Source organism: Siphateles boraxobius, unplaced genomic scaffold, assembly GCF_051911475.1.
Source record: "Siphateles boraxobius isolate OS27281-9 unplaced genomic scaffold, OSU_SipBor_1 12, whole genome shotgun sequence".
NCBI classification, from domain to species: Eukaryota; Metazoa; Chordata; class Actinopteri; order Cypriniformes; family Leuciscidae; genus Siphateles; species Siphateles boraxobius.
In genome coordinates this window covers 19,527,825-19,545,313 of record NW_027508722.1, presented here as the reverse complement: position 1 = coordinate 19,545,313, position 17,489 = coordinate 19,527,825, and the positions used below count along the sequence as shown (strand labels likewise).

The following is a 17,489-nucleotide window of genomic DNA, read 5'->3' as shown; positions in this document are numbered from 1 at the left end:
GAATGCTCTTCCGCAAAACGCATTATTCTGTAAATAAATGCATGTTTATTAATCGCTAGAGCGCCAAGCAATCATATTACATTAGCTAATTTTATTCATGATCCTCTGGCTGACCAAAAAATGGGTTTTCAACGAGGTCCCAGACACTAGTCATTTTGTTATAGGCCTAGCCTATATTAATTATTTTTTCGCTACACACCAGTGTGAATACTGCTATTTTTGTTATTGCATTTCAAATAGGGCCAATTAATAGGCTACTCCTAGGCTTACGTTTTTAAATTACAAACGGTCTACTGATGTTTTTGTTATAGTATTTTCAATATTATACGCTATTATTTGTGCATAAACATATCTGGTTATAGTAATAAACAGACTGTTTGTTTAAAAACAAAACATCCTTGGTGCAAGCTTACAAGAGCGACAATATCATTAAATGTGATGGAGGCCCTACAATATTTTCTTGGGAAAAAGGGGGTCTCAGACAAAAAAAGGTTGGGAACCACTGGTTTAGAGAATTAAACTTTTTAATCTAAATTCCCTCAGACTGTAAATAATGTAATGCATTTACATTACAGTTGTACTGGTTGTCAGATATCCAAGAAACAGAATATGGTCTAGAATGAGTTTTTTGTGGTTAAGTTTGTTTGAGCACATTGGTCTTTCAGCAACATCATTACCACCAAGTTATTTGTAATTTTTGATATTTATAAAACAGATATATAGTTATTTATATAATTAACTTAGAGAATTTAAATATTTATACTTATGTTTAAGTTATATATATTATTCGTACAGATGTCCAACATTCTATCGTACAATGGCAGATTGCACCACCTGTCAAAAATATGGGGGTCAAAATAACTTATTGCTGTTATTATTATACTTTCGCAAACGGTAACGTTAGTCGTATAAAGTAAACAGAAGCAGTAACAGATTCCAGAACAATTGCAGAGTCGATAAAATGAATTTGTGACGCCTAGTGTTGAATCTTTGAAGTACATATTGGTAGCGTCCACTCCGTCAGTGAGTGGGCTGTGTCACAGAAAAGTCCATGCGAGTAGCGGAGAAACTTCACGAATGTAAATATAGAACAAACAACGAAGTTTACGTCCTCGCGCGTTCTTTCTTTTTTCTCCTTTGATCCATGCGAACATGCCGCGCAAAAAGCCTTTTAGTAACAAACAGAAAAAGAAGCAGCTCCAGGTGAAACGCGAGAAAAAGAGAGGTGGGTACGTTAACTAGCTTAGCTGAGTTAGCGCTCGAGGAGCTGAACGAACGCGCTCGCAGACGTTCTACATTAGCCACGTGACTCATTGTTTTATGGTTTATATTTTAGTGTGCAGAAATGTGACCATGTTCTCAGATATTAGCACATTAATTGAGCTACTACGATGCTGTACCTACTTTGTTTGCTAAGTTTCTGTGGGTGTATGTAACCAAACTTGACAGGCAGTAAACAGCACGTGCTGTCATTTTTATTTGAGGGTTGCATACAAGAAGGGACGCTGAATGTCACATCCAGCAACAGGACATGTATCATAATGTTCTTGTATGGATGTTGTCTGCTGTAACTACTACTACTCTGCTCGTGACAGGTCGAACGTCACACAACCAAACAGTAATTTATCTTTACAGACCAAATGTCTATTCTGACTTGTCAACAGTGAAATGATTGCGTAAAAATTATGACACACATTTTGAGCAGCTCGTGTTTTGCTGTAGTTGGCGCTTGTGTTATGCGGTATATAAGTGCGCAGGCTCAGCGTGAAGTTACGTAACACAACAACAAAGCGATCAATACACACTAAAGCAGGCTAAATTAACTGCCGTTCGCCCGCAGTTCTGCAAGTATTCGTGTCTAGTACACAGTAAAACCTACATAAACAGTTTGCAGAATATCTAGTTAGATCGCAGGGATAATTGTTTCTTATGTAATCAGTGTAAATTTCCACACTATTGTCACATCTATATTGTAATGAGAACAGCGTGTTAACTATGGGGAAGACATGATTATTGGAAGTACACGATGTTTTTCAACAGAAAATGGCGTATAATTCAAAAACAAAAGAAACTTTGTCCACTGAAAAAAACAAGGTGTAGTATTTAATAGAAAATTGATTTCACTTATAGTTACAAATAAATGACAAGTATCGCATTGAATTAAACATGACATTTTTAATGACTGAGATAAAGAATGAAATAGTATTTTCTTGTAACACGTACTCCATATAATCATCGTTTTATTTACAACAACAACAAAAAATCCTTTTTACGGTTTATGACATTACTTCGCTTTGGAATCATAGTCAAGAAGACAGGAAACACTCTTTAAAGTTTGTGTGTGTGTGCGCGTGCAGGAGAACCAGGTTCAAGTCACAGTAGCCGAAATGCCAGTGTGGAGAGAGGACCTGGCAGAGACAGACAGTCGGATACATCAGACAGCGAGACGACAGACATCAGGAGGATCAACCATCAGCCTGGTGCCAGAAACGGCAGATATGACCCCAACAGGTGAGTCAGGACAGGTGAAACAGTCAGTCCAGTCTTGTCTTATTAATTCAACATGAGATGTTTTAGCAGGGGCATGTATCGTTCTGTTTGTTAATCTTATAATGGCTTGTTTTGCAGATTCCGTCTGCACTTTGAGAGGGAGAGCAAGGAAGAGGTGGAGAAGAGGAAGAAAATAGCGATGAAGAAAATCCTGAAGCCGGTGGCAGAAAAGGAACTAGAGATGGATATAAACCAGATCTTCCCCGAAGAGAAAGGTATTTATGCTGCTGAGCTAAGTAATCTGGGACACATTTCACAAAACTAGCCATAGTTTTGTCGGATCATCTGTGTCGGAAAAAAAAAAGACTTTCCTGTCAAATAGATGAATCAACAAGGCCAACTCAATGTCTTCATTCCACTTTCATTTTGTCTAATCACAGGCCTGGATATCCCACGGCGGCCCTCATGGCATTACGAAATGCGGCGAGAGGAGTTGCTGCGGAAAGAGGAGAAGTCCTTTCTGGAGTATCTGGACACTCTTCACTCCAAGAACCCACCCGGTAGCCTCAGCCACTTTGAGCACAATCTCGAGGTGAGGCATGTTCTTTTAGAAAACACAGTACTGAAGTGCTTAGAGAAATCATTTTTATCAGCAACCAGAATTGGATTGTTGCTGAGTCAATAGCTATAATGAAATTGTTGTTTTATTGCGCTTGAGCATCTGTTTGGTCAGACGGTGCTGGAGGCAAACACTGTTTTCAAATTCACTTGTTTATGAGCTATTGCCCTTCTCAAGCCTAGTGACACTGAAAATGCTGTTTGCTTAGTGAAAAAGAAGCAACACTTCTCCTAAATGCTAATTATTAGGAATACTAAACTTAATAAAAAAAGGCTTTTATGATTCCTGTTTGTCTTTAATAGCCTACAGACAACAAAAGCGCCACAATATTGTGCAGATCATTTTTAGACAAACAACCGTTGTTTCTAAGAACTTATAAACTTGCTGCTAAATGTTGGAAGCACTTGAGCAATTACTCTGTAAATATTGGATCACAATGATTCTGTTGTTTTAACAGTTTCCTGGTAGTTTTGGATTAATGTAGCAAATACTTCACAGGAGACCATACATTATTTTACCTAAAGTGAGCCAAAGAATTACAAACAGGTTGGCTAATCTGAAAGAATGTGAATAACAGATTAAGATTCATTACTGAAGTTCAGACAGCGGAAATAGTGCTCTCTCAAATAACAACTATTAAAAATAGGTTATTTTTTGTTTGTTTATTTACTACTGACTGACTGTCTTTCTCTCTCAGACATGGAGGCAGCTGTGGAGAGTATTGGAGATGTCTGATGTCATTCTCCTCATAGTGGATATCAGACACCCAGTGAGTGTGCGACTGTAATGCCTGTTGAAACTTTAAGCAGTTTTCAAAAGGTCTTGAATTTTGCATAGCTGTTACACTAAATATGAGAATTCTTAAATTATGCAAACTGAGGTAATAAAGTCCCCACTAGGTGGGGCCAGAGATTGCATTACATTTAATGTCAGAAAAATGACACTTTTGTATTGCGTTATACTTTTTGAGCAAAAGAAGGATGGAGTTGTTAAATGGTCATTACCATTCAGTACAAGCAAACATTATCACTCTGTCTGTAGGTCCTGCAGCTTTCACCTGCTGTGTATCACTACATCACTGGTGAGTTAAAGAAGTACATCATCCTGGTGCTCAATAAGGTGGACTTGTGCCCCGCCCCGCTGGTGTTGGCATGGAAACACTATCTGACTAAACAGTTCCCCCACCTGCACTGTGTCGGCTTCACTTCGCACCCAGGACAACCCTACAGCACCCGTGAGAGAATCCTTCCTCTATCAGTGCTTTATCTGTAATGTGACCAGATTAAAATATGCTTCCTTCATCTGTCCTAACTGCAGTTCTACAGAAGAAGAGGGTGAGGAAAAAAGCAGGATGGAATCAAGTAGGAGGACCGTTTCAAATCATGAGAGCGTGTCAGGAGATCACAGCAGGAAGAGGTAAGACAAGTTCCTCCCAGACACCTAAATGAGCACTGGAACACAGGGAGTAATGATGATGATTGTTGTTTTCAGTGGATTTGAGCAGCTGGGAGAAGAAGATCCAGAGGGATGCTGTTGCTGTGGGAACAGAGGGGGATCGGGCTGATGATGATGGATCGGAGTCTGTGCTGATGGAGCATCATACTGATGTTGCCATGGAAATGAACAGCCCCACTCAAGAACTTTATAAAGATGGAGTACTAACCTTGGGCTGCATAGGTAAAAAGATTAGTCACCAGGAAATCAAAATTGACCATTAATTTTTTATTTTATTGAACATTTGCAGTGTTTATTATAAATGATTTATATGTGCACATCATTATTTAAAAAGAAAATGAATGTTCCCTTATCATCTTTAATCAAAATGTGCACGTCCCCTCCCCCTCACGATGACATCTTTTCTCTGATGACGTGAGACCGGGACAATAATCCCTCACTTCCAGCAGCCTGTCACTCACATGAGATTGCAGCAATTAACAAACTACGAGCTAATCAAGCCCTGATGAACAATCGAGCCCCACCCTACTTTTTTTCTCATTTGAGAAGCCGTTTCACTTGGATATACACCGAAATATGGATAAAAAAGACAATTGCAATTTCCGTTTCATGCCAACTTTAAGTTCTGATCAATATTAGATCAATATCAGTTACATATATCTTATATGAAGTACTTCTCCCCAATGTGTTAATTAAAATTCATTATTTAATTGAAAATTCATATTGAGTCTTTTGCACTTTCTCCAGGTTTTCCTAATGTAGGCAAATCTTCAGTGCTGAACAGTCTGGTTGGCAGGAAGGTCGTGAGCGTGTCTCGAACCCCAGGTCACACAAAATATTTCCAAACATACTACCTCACTCCCACTGTGAAACTGTGCGATTGTCCTGGGCTTGTCTTCCCTTCCCAAGTGGACAAGCAACTACAGGTAAAAACAGCATGATACTGTATAATTTATGAAAGTTAAATCATCCGGGCTTTGTTTATGTGTGTGCAATCATCTTCTCAAACAGATCCTGGCTGGTATATATCCAGTGTCCCAGCTGCAAGAACCTTACAGTTCAGTAGGATACCTGTGTGAACGGACCAACTTCCTGTCTGTGTTAAAGCTGAAACATCCCGACCACTGCACAGAAACCCCACGTGACCCTGACACACAGGACTGGACAGCATGGGACGTGTGTGAAGGTGTGTACTTTTCTGATGTAACGTTATTCATTTCCTATTTACCATTCGATTGGAGGGAGGAACTGGTTTTCAATAATTTGTTTTTGTTTGTTTGTTTGTTTTTGTCAGCCTGGGCTGATAAGAGAGGCTATAAGACTGCTATGGCGGCCCGTAATGATGTTTATCGAGCAGCCAACAGTCTATTGCGTTTGGCAATCGACGGACGGTTGTGTCTGTGTCTGCGGCCACCTGGATACTCTCAGAGTAAAGGTCAGAGGTCAAACTACTACAGATGTGTTCATCTCATCTGCCACTCGTGTCCCAAATTTGACATTTAATCTCAATCTCTTCAGATGAATGGGAATCCCACCCGGACCTGTCCGAGATCATCGCTCTACAAGGAAGAAAGGACGAAGAGGATAGGGGTGACAGGGAAGAAGACGACGGTGAATCCAGCTCCGAGCTGGAAGAGGACAACGATCGAGACGCAGATGATGATGAAGACGCTTATGGGGATGATGAAGATGATACCGTGAAGGCTGACAAGAAGGGCCTCACTCTCAACATGTTCAGTGTGCTGAGACAAAACGAGTGTGAGTGAGGGATGAGATCGCTCTCCTCACTCCATGTTCATACATTCCGGTTTCTTTATTTATCACTGATCTCTTTATGACCATCTCATTTCAATCTGCAATGTGTCAATCAAAGGATTGTCTTGAACATTTATTTCTCATTTGACGCTTATTGCGCTCTTATACAGACCAAGTTATAGACAAACACAACACATCCACCATTCTGCCTATTTTTGCTGCAGTATAAGGCTGGTTTTGTGTTCTATTTCAACCTCTCTGTGCCTCTGTACCTTCTCTGCTTTTCATTTATTATCATCAGAAAAGTATCAAAATACTTTGGAAACTTTTGTACCTCCTGCATGCAGCCTTTTCCCTTTCTGAAAGGTCAGAGATTCGGAATGTCTTACAACCAGTGATTGTACAATCAGTGTTACTAAACAAGCATTGATGAATACAATCACTGATTTATTATCAATCTCACAGCAGTGATGCCAAAGGTCAGGTGAGGTCAGAAGTCACGCTTTGACCTCTAACTGTGAGTTTTCCCCATGTGAATGTATTTTAACCTCAGTACCGCAAACCTCGGCATGTAGGGCAGAACCAGTCATGTCAGAGGATAAGAAATAGAGGCACAGGCTGTTGACTAAAGAAGATTATTTTGATAAAAAGAAGTTTATGGACACTCAAAGCACTTTTAAAGCAAAAGTCAGCAACCAGCAGTCTTTTACTGTTTAAAGCTTTCATTTCTGAGCAGATACACATTTATTATGCGGGTAATGAAGTGAGGGTGTCATTTTGGGTTGCAATAGGAGTGCCACATTTATGCCACAAAATGTTCTAGACTATGCAAAGTTTAAAGAGGTATTAGAAAAACTTGATACACGCGTTCCAGTTATAAAAGTGAAACCATATACCACACATCGTACATGCACACTGACCCAAGCCACTCGAAGATTTTGGGATCATGTTCTTTTGGACTAAAAAGTAGAGTAGAGACTGGGTTGTTTTTGAAGAACTAGAGTTTGCGCACTTTTGCTGTAGGACTCGGGTAAAGGTGATGATGTGATGTTAGACCATCATCACAGAGAGACCGATACAAGAGTGCTGGTTTCCTGCTTTTCAGCCTCCAGCCCTGCATGCCCTTGCTTAGGGATTTCATGTGGGTGTGATAGTGTGTGAATCATTCTTTCTTTATTGAAATGTTATTATACTGACAGAAACAGACCTCTGCAATAAAAACGTTCCCCTTGATTCTTTGTTATCATTATGTTTGCAAAAGAGGACACAGCTACTTGTTTCTTTACATACAGTGACAATATAGTGTAAAGAATAATGTAGGTGAACATAAATTTAAGGTAACAACTTTATGTGAAATGTATAAAATTGTGTGTATATTAAAGAGAATAACCAATTAGCATCGTATAAAGTCTTTAGAAGGTTTTTTTCATTATGATATTTTGGGCTATTTGGCTTTTCATAACCTGTTTTTTTTTTTTCTCAGACTAGTGGAAAGAAGACATCAAAAACACAAAAAGTGTTTATTTTATTGCACTTTATCTGTAGATTTCAATTACAATACATATCTTTAAAGGCCATTTTCTCAAATTTAGTTTTTTCTCATGCACCGAGCCAGAAATTTCCTCATTAGTAACACTTCCATACAACAAACTCTGTTTTTATTCCTATATTCTGAAGGTTTTTACAGAGGGCTTTGTTCATATATCACTTGCTTGGTGACGTGGTGAAAAATAATTACTGGCGGTTGACCATAATAAAAAGAGATATCAGTTTTCCCCTCTGTAATAGACTCTAAAATGTCAACAAAATTAATTCATTTTTGAACCTGTATCCAATGTTCAGATATGCCTATCTGTTCTGGAAATGCAAATTAGAGCATATTGAATTAGACAATGCCTCATTTGCATATTTAAACATAAAATTTAAGAAAACTGTTGCAATTCTTAATGTATTCAATCAGCCAGTTGCCAACCACCTTAAAACAATTAAAGAAGTAGTAGTAGTGATGTAATCAATCAAATGTTCAGGCAACACAGCACGCATGCGTCATGGTGTAGATTAAGATTTTGTAAATAAAGTGGTAAATTATGTTGTTTTTTGCGCAAACAAAGCACTTGTGTCTCTTCATAAAATTGAGGTTAAACCACAGGAGTCACGTGGATTACTTTTATGTCTTTACTACCTTTCTGGGGCTTGAAAGTTGAGTAGGCTGTCAATGGAGGGACAGAAAATACCGAAGATGAACGAAAGCATTACTGTTTTGTAACGACATGAGGTGAGTAATTAATGACAGAATTTAGATTTTTGGGAGAACTAACTCTTTAAAAACACGACGCGCCTGTGCGAGACTGAAAACGCAGCGATGCTCGCAACTGTAAAATATGGGCATGTAGCTCATGTTTACATTAAAATTCAGGTTTAGAGCAGCAGAGTGGAACGCAAAAACGTGTGCTGTGTGAACCTGCCCTATAAAACTGTTGGAAAAGCAAGTGGTTACCTCATTTGTCTGAGAGCATAAACAAGTTATCAAAGTAAAGAGTAGGCTAGCTTTGAAGAAGCAGAATTTAAGATATGCATAATTTCTGGTCGTTACATTATTCCCCTGCTTTCATTAGTGTTTTTCCATAGTCCAAATGACTATTATTGTAAAATGTGAAAAATAGTCATTATAAAGATTGAGGTGTGTCCACACTTATGTAAATAACATACTAATTATGTGCTTTACAGTAACACTCTTAGGAAATAAAACATTTGACTATCACTGGCCATCAGGTCACAGAACCTTGCATCAGATCAACATTACTGATCATTTCCCATCTGTAAACACTGAAAACAATGAAGCATTCCTATATAATTTGATTATTCCACCACAATCAAAAACAAGTAATGTAAAATCCGGCATGCAGTGGATTACATTGTAATCCTTTTCTAATTAAACTGGGGAAAACTATTAAAATGGGCTTGTGGTTTAGGGTGTGACTTGGATATGTTACCGTGCTTCACAATTAAAATTTGCATATAATAACCAATATAAAAAATGTCCCCCTCAGTAAAATAGAAAAACACAACTCACTAATTTCCTGTAGATTGTGTAAAACTATTTGCCTGTTTGTAACCGCTGTCAGCTCCACACTATTCTCATATTTCACTCAACCGTGACCTCATAAATTATCCTAATTAAATTCTGTGGTCTTTAACAGGAGTCTTTGGTCATGCTTGTGCTTTCCATATGTGTTGCATTAGTGTAGAGCAGCCTGCTTTTCACATGACGTACATAACCAGTCTGCAACACATTTTAAACCACTAATCAACAAAGAGTGAATGAATTAGTCCTATTAAACCAGTCTGGCTTTAATCAAGGGTCTGGTATTGACTGAGACAGAGTTTGAGTTCTTATCAAGGGGAATCAAGGTAAACACAATGGTTCACGCAGAGGTTATTCAGACTAGACAAGTACTGTATCTCTAATCTGATTGGTGTTAATTTGCATGTTAATTTGCACATTTTGCAGACATCTGGTGATTTTGGCAGACTCTGGAAGCTGATAGCTAGTGGCATCACAGGAAAGGATAAGTTTCCCTGTTAGGATGTCTGATTGATTAAATATCCCTCACAGTACACACACACAAATGCAGCTTAATCCTGAAAGCAAAGAAGTGCAAAGGTGGCTTTTGAACTTCTTGACTTCACAGCCTCTATATCACCATCAATGCAGACGGAACTGAAAACACTGGCACAGCAATCCCAGGAATGTCACTGGTCGTGTAGCTCCATGATATTTATGAGTCAAGGGATATTTGATCACACGATAAATTATTTTACACTTATGAGAATAGAATTTTAAAATGTTTTTTTCTTCATATAAATTTGGTTTGCAGTTTATGAATAAAATAAGGTCTGTTAACATTACTTAATGTTCTACAACATAAACAGTCATATGGATGCTTGTTTCTGTTATATAGAATAAAATGATCATTATGAGATAAAGTTTGAAATAAGAAATACATTTACAATTAAATATTTGAGATAGTCACAATTTCAAAAAAATAAACTTGCAATTGTGTGATATAAAGTCTCAATTGCGAAAAAAAGTAGCATGTACAACAAATAATGACGGAATTGCAAAATATACGTTACAATTACGAGAAATAAACTGGCAGTTGCATGATATAAAGTCACAGTGAGCAATATGAAGCCACCTTTACAAGAAAAAGTGTAACAATTGCAAAAAAAAAGTCAGTTGTTAGAGATGTGAAAATAGTTACGAGTAATTTCACAACGTCACAATTATGAAAAATAGTCTCATTTACAAGAAATAATGTTGCAAGATATAAGTCACGTTGATAGATAAAGTCAAAATTACATAAAAATAACATTGCATTACCTTTTTATTTTTTTCCTCCGTGATGGAAACAGACTTCAACATACAGGAATTAGTAAATTAGCCCTCCAGGTTGGCCTACAAATTGACCTCATGATTGACCTCGCACAACTATATAAACAAATGTTGACATTTTCTCATGATTTTGAGTTTTAAAATGATTTATATTGTTTACTGTATATATTTGGATAGGAGTTTCCCCTCAATTTTTTTAGTACCCTCACTGCTTCAAGAACACACACACAAACACACACACACACACACACACACACACACACACACACACACATGGACCGGTGTAATTTATGAGCAGGCAGATGTCTCTAGTCTGCTTCCGAGTTGGGTGCTGGCGTTGGCAGTGGAGTGTATTAGTTGTCCTGTCTTCTGTCCGAATCTAAACTCAGCTTTCAGAATGGCAAGTCAGAGAGCCCAAATTATGCTGCCACACAACGGTACTGACATAATTTATTATCATGAAACAAAATTTGAATTTATACCACCACAGGACCACAATGAGCCAAGTGTTACAGAATTAGCTCAGACAGCCTAATACGATTTTACAGATCCAATGAGCAATATTGTAAATTTATACCACTTTTTTTCATGTTCTGAAGCATTTTTCTACATGTGCATATATGTTTTTTGGGTGGTGTGACTGTTTGCTGCTCACCATGTTTGTTGGAGTCTATGTGTCATGTATTTTTAGCTTGGGCTCTCACTGCATTGCAATGGCACTCATTCCCAAAATCCCAGCAACCCCCCACTCCACTCACTCTCACTGTGGAGCCAGATAGAGCAGAAACGGCAAGGAAGAGAGCGAGCAGGACAGTTGTGTCATCACACAGACAGTCCATGCGGAATTAGACCCTCCCTGCTGTGTTTCCATGGAGACAGTTTGAAATAGACCTTATAATGGGCTGTTATAAAGGCCGAACTACCTGATCGCCACACCCTGACTCAACCGTTATTACCGTCAGCCGCTACAAACCACTCATACACTCAGAGCAGAGACAGAAAATAACAGTCATTTGGGGAGAATCAAATTCTGTCTGATGTGGAAGAAAGAGGGAGGGAGAAGGGGAGGGGAACAGAGAACCCATAATTAGCAAACACAATGAGTGTCTAACAAGGGAACTAATGAATTAGGCGCAGACTTCCACTGTTAGCATGGCACAAATGACAAACCGTTTTATTCGCTGATGGAATAGAATGAGAGGCGGTGGAGGAGAGGGAGAGGAAGTGAAACTTGTGCATGAATCCAGCAACAGTTATAAAAGAGAACCCAAATACCACTTCAGGGTCTCATCACTTTTCTCTTTTCATGTTGAGAGATTCAGAGTCCCTGAAGGGTTCTGCTGCAGAGATCAGGGAATGAAGCGCAGCAGACCAATAGAGGATTCTGTGGGTGGGACCTTAAAGGGACAGTTCACCCAAAACAATGACAATTCTGTCATCATTTATTCATCCTTGTGTTCTTTTAAATCTCTAAGACTTTATGAAGAATTGACTAGTTGTTGTTTTTAATTTAAGTACAATAAATGGGGACTAAAAGCATCATAAATGTATCATGCAAGTGGTCCAAATGACTCATTAAGAATATAATAAAAGAAGTCTTTTGAAGTCATATGATAGCATTATTTTTTTAACAGTTTTCTTATTTCTTATTCTTTTATAGATTTTTCTATATAGTTTGTTTATTTTAATTTAATTTTTTTTTCAGTCATTTTAGAATCTATTTATTTCAGTTAGTTGCCTTTATGCAACATTTCTATTTTTGTTTGTTTATATTTTTTTTATTTAAGCCTTATTAATTACCAAAAATTATTTTTAAGTTTTAGTTTTAGCTAACAATAACAACGCTGATTCATTGATCAGACTGTTTTTTTGCTAACTGAACCAAAGATTCATTGCAAAGATCAGATGCATAAGAATGAATAGGCTTGTTCGATTTGAACCGGCGCTGCAAAGACCGATCGGTTTATGACATCAAAGTACCGCAAGAGCGATTAGAGAGCAGACGGCTCCTTACGCTTTTGAATCGCTCTCGCGGTACTTTGATGTCATCAACCGATCGGTCTTTGCAGCGCCGGTTCAAGTCGAACAAGCCTATTCTCATGAATAGGCCTACACCTATCACTCACGATAGGCTTGTTCGACTTGAACCGGCGCTGCACAAACCGATCGGTTGATGACATCAAAGTAACGCGAGAGCGATTAGAGAGCAGACGGCTCCTTATGCTTTTGAATCGCTCTCGCGGTACTTTGATGTCATCAACCGATCGGTCTGCGCAGCGCCGGTTCAAGTCGAACAAGCCTGATATGTCTTGGTCACATTCATGTCTTTCATGTGATCCCCTGTTTAAAGTCATGTGATCATGCCATGTGTTCCCTTGTCTGATGTCATGTTGTCATTGGTTCATTGTCACAGGTGTGCCTTGTCTAGTCATTACCGTAGTCTTGTGTATTTAAGCCCTCATGTTTGCCATGTGTTTTGTCAAGTATTGTTTCCTGTGACCATTGTTGTGTAAGTCTATGTTCATGTTTATGTCCACGGTTTAGTTTTTTTGCCATGCCTTTGTTTTGTTTAAATAAGTACTGCTCTTGGGTTCTTTACTACTTTCCTCCAGTGGATCCCTTACAACAGCATGCACTATATCATCCAAAAAAAAACAACAACTTAAATTTCTATCTGTTCCTCAAATATCATGACTTTAGAAAACTTGGGATACTTTTATGATTTGCATCCTTTTTTTTACTTCCTGTCCTCATTAATGTATGTAACCAGGACGTTCTTTAAATTTTACTCCATTTTTCGTTTACAGAAGAAAGAAACTCGTACAGGTTTGGAAAGACGTGACAGTGAGATTTTAATTTCTGGGTGAATTCTTTCTTTAAATCCTGAGTCTAAGTACATAATGTGAGTGGTCAACCAGAGCAAAAACATCTAACCACATGACACAAAAACACAGACAGACACATAAGCAATTACCGTCTGCTGAAGAACACCTGCGGTCATACTCACCCATCTGCTTTAATCTTCCAAGGAGATTTTCCTTAGAAAGACAAACACACAACTACAATGTAGAAAAATCTGATTTAAAACAAAAAATATTTATCAATGCATTAATATTCAGGTGCACAGTAGGCTATACAGACTCAGGATGCTTGTAAATGTGATGTGAATAAGTGAGATTACTGCTCAGGAATTGACTAAGGGTCTGGGATTAATCTGTTTGTACTCTGTAGCAAAGCCTCTTTTCTAGTGATGGTCCACTGCTGTCCTTCCTGAATGAAAAGATGGTTACACAGAACCCAGTCAGCATGATTTGACAGACTTAAGATCCATGAAAGCATTGAAGCAGATTTGAACAGAACGTCCTTGTGAGTGATGTATGTGATGGAGCAGGAGCGATTGTGACCGATGCATTTTTACTTCCCAATACCCAAAAAAAGAGATCAGAGAACTGACACCCTTCTGACCCCCACCCAGAAACCCGCCCATGGCTGCAACCTGACCCTGTGACCTCTGACACCTTCACCTTTTGGAAAAGCCTCAAGGGACGAACCTAAAATGGTTGGTATATTCAAACTAATATGTAAACCAATATGTTTAACACACTTAGTCATGCTACCGTGATCACCAGCAACATAAAGCATCACAACTTGGGTCCATCTGTTCAGTTTTTTTATTTGTTGGTCTGTGTAAGCAATAAATGGATGTCTTGAACCGTTGTCATGCACTTCGCTGTTTTTTTAGCGTCTCACACCATTACTGCTGCATTTTAAAGATGCTTTGTGAAGTTCAATTTGAGTCAATATGATTAATATCAGTACAGCCTATTTGTCATGTTTTGGTTTGGTTATGTTTTCATGGACTTTTAGTTTGTATTTCCTTGTTCTGCATGTGTTCAGTTCGTGTTTCCCTAGTTAATGATTGTTTCTATGGTTATTGATTATGCTCACCTGTGTCTTGTTTGGTTGCTTGTTTGCTCTGGTATATTTGCACTGTGCTTCTTTCTTGAGTTGTTGGTTATTGTCTTTGTTTAAGCAATGCTGTTACATTGCATTTTTATTTGCTTTGCTTATTTGCCTTATCTTTATTTATTAAAACTGCTAAAAAAAAAAAGATTCTCTGCTCAACTTTACTTTCATAGCTGCACCATGACAATATTTTACCATTGTGTCTGTACTTTAAGTCGAGTTCAGGATTTGTGTACTTCGTCCTCCAGTAAAGTTAAAAGAAAATAACTTTTAAGAACATTTGCCTTTCATACTATGCCTAATATTTTGCAGTAATATGATGTGATTACAACATAACACCAGGAGGAATCTCCCTCTGTCATTGTCTTTCAACATCTCTCTCACACACACACACACACACACACACACACACACACACACAGGACAAAGTCAAAAGTCTTAAATTCCTTTGAGCCTCAGTCATCAAATGTGACTGATCTCATTTTAAAAAACATACACACACACACACTCTCTCTCTCCTGCCTCCCTGAATCATCCCTGTCTTTTTACTCTCTTATGGCACATTAGAAGCTCTCCAAACCTTGGGCCCCTGAGAAAACCAGCCATTTTGAAAGAGGACACCAGAGAGGACAAAACAGAGAGTGTCCTGCCATTCTTCAAGTGTGTGTGGAGGTGGGGGAGGATTTATGTGTGTGACATTGGTAACTGAGGTAGCAGAGGGATCCATGGTGAGTGAGGGAGAGAGATGGATAGATTATGTGCTTTAGTAAGGGAATGAGCGGAATGCCAGTTTGTGACGCTTCCCCACATTCTACAGGCCTGACATTGTGAGAGTGATCAGGCCGCTCTACCCCTCAACAGCTGTGTGCGTGTGTGCGTGTTAGTGGGGAGAGGTGGATACATGTGGACTCATGGGTGTTCATATGTTCTGAGCTTCCTCACTTAAATCAGCATTTAATTACATAAATCATAGATGGCATTGGTTATTTGTTGTAAGTTGGTACAACATTACAATATGGATTTTGGGTGATGTACATTGTGTCTCGTAAGATTGTGCAGCGAAGCCATTTTAGGTATCTGTTGCATTATCAGTATTCGCCCGAATATGGTCAGGGCTTAAACCCGAAATGCTCCCAAGCTAAATTAAAAGCCTGTTTTATAGGCCATCAAACTTGTATATTTCATACATATGTTTATATGTATAATTATAGAATTTTTTTGTTTGTCTTTAGGTAAATTAAAGGTAAACTTTTTTTAAATGTGAAAAAAGAAGAAAAAACAGTTAAGTCTGAATAATCAGTCTAACAAATCTTTTTTGTATTGTCCAAAAAGATTATTTGTTATTCATTTTGAAGTCATTCGGGCACATATCAAGCATTTCTAAATGCTTTAGGCCTATAATGTATCATAGTTTCGTATACTTTCAAATATTCTTTTAATTTAATTCATAATTCATATGTTGTAAAACTTTCTTATGTTTCTAAATGCATCACACATCCTCAGTTTTTAATTTCATTAAAATGTATTAAAATGCCATCCATTACTGGTGGTTTCTCAGGGGGTTGAAACTAACTATCAGGCACATTTAAGTGCTTCTCTCATCCTTGCATGTCTTTCATTCTAACCAGCTTCACTTTTCACTCAGATTAGATTTACCTCCTTTTCCTTTCAGCCACACTTCTCTCTTCCCTTTCCATCCTTCACTGTGAATTCCTCACAGGATCAGGCCTGCTTTTCATGCTTAGCTGAATAAAAAAAAAGTAAGTGAGCGAGAGAGAGAGCGCAAGAGACAAGAATGGAAATTTAGCCTGTGGAAGAGATCTGTTGAAGAACAGTAATTTTAACAAGCGTAACAGAGGGGAAATATTCAGGAAGAGTATGAATGAAAGAGAGAGTAAGACAAAGCCAGGGCAAGTAGTGGAGGCAAATGAAACAATGTGCAAAGGTCATTGCAACATTACAGGGGGATCGCAGGTTGCCGAGCAACACACAAAGCTAGGCCTCCGCGAGAGAGGTAAAAAAGGGAGGGAGTGAAAAAAAGAAAGAGAGAAGTGGGAAGAAAGTAGATTGAGCAGAGAAAATTATCAGGTTATATCACAAGTTAAGCCTGTGAAGGATGGATTCAATTTTCTAATAGTGCAAAAGTTATGGTTCCTGTTTTTTTTGCTTGTGGCAAGGTAAACTGAGCTCAAGGACGTACCCTCAGCTTTATTGCATTGTGGTGAAATGCCCTCTACAGTATTGATTTTCATTAGAAAACATGAAAGATTAGTTGCATTACTTGGATCATAAAATTTAAAAGTGAAATAAGAGTTAATGTCTCCCAACTTTATTAACCACAGAGGTGCAGTGTCTGAATCAATCAGCATTTAACATTGTGATGTAATGATGTTATGGAAGTAGACAGATCATTTCTTCCAAGTCACATATCTGAGTGAAATTGATTATCGGAAAAAAAATGTAGGGCAGGACTTGGTTGTTGATTGGATGAAGGCAGATCTGAATGCGAGCTTATGGTGGATTGTAAGAAAGGGGCGTGGTTAACACTAACTAAATGATTGGAGAAGTCCAGCATACGTCACCTGAGACAAGTCTGTTGTTTCACCAGAAGATTGAATAATGACGTTTTGACAAAAAAAATAAACATATGTTTGTATTCACTGTTCACATTGAGATCATTAATATACATTTTGAATTTTCTATTTCACGCATACTTTAAAGTCACAATGAAACAGAAGTAGTGACAGACCTTTTCTTCAATATTGTGACGTATATGAGTGTAATGGGTTATTGAAAATGTAGGGAAAG

General features: G+C 38.2%; 1 protein-coding gene and 1 long non-coding RNA gene across 2 annotated transcripts; both read left to right on the top strand.

The window, feature by feature from the left end:
• Nucleotides 1-984: 984 nt before the first annotated feature.
• Nucleotides 985-7,552, top strand: gnl1 (guanine nucleotide binding protein-like 1). Its single transcript, XM_077210173.1, has 12 exons — nt 985-1,225; nt 2,358-2,511; nt 2,629-2,765; nt 2,931-3,082; nt 3,807-3,878; nt 4,151-4,343; nt 4,427-4,525; nt 4,601-4,786; nt 5,312-5,490; nt 5,576-5,750; nt 5,859-5,999; nt 6,083-7,552. Exons 1-12 carry the CDS (start codon nt 1,153-1,155, stop codon nt 6,328-6,330), a joined length of 1,809 nt encoding a protein of 602 aa, XP_077066288.1. The 5' UTR covers nt 985-1,152; the 3' UTR covers nt 6,331-7,552.
• Nucleotides 7,553-8,442: 890 nt separating this feature from the next.
• Nucleotides 8,443-14,434, top strand: LOC143713898 (uncharacterized). Its single transcript, XR_013195324.1, has 3 exons — nt 8,443-8,594; nt 13,947-14,081; nt 14,191-14,434. It is a non-coding gene; the product is annotated as an uncharacterized LOC143713898 (long non-coding RNA).
• Nucleotides 14,435-17,489: the final 3,055 nt, after the last annotated feature.

Coding starts and splice junctions, on each gene's coding strand:
- gnl1 (XM_077210173.1), top strand. CDS start 1,153: ATGCCGCGCAAAAAGCCTTTTAGTAACAAACAGAAAAAGAAGCAGCTC. Junction 3,083..3,806: donor ACTTTGAGCACAATCTCGAG/GTGAGGCATGTT, acceptor TTTCTCTCTCAG/ACATGGAGGCAGCTGTGGAG. Junction 4,344..4,426: donor AGGACAACCCTACAGCACCC/GTGAGAGAATCC, acceptor TCCTAACTGCAG/TTCTACAGAAGAAGAGGGTG.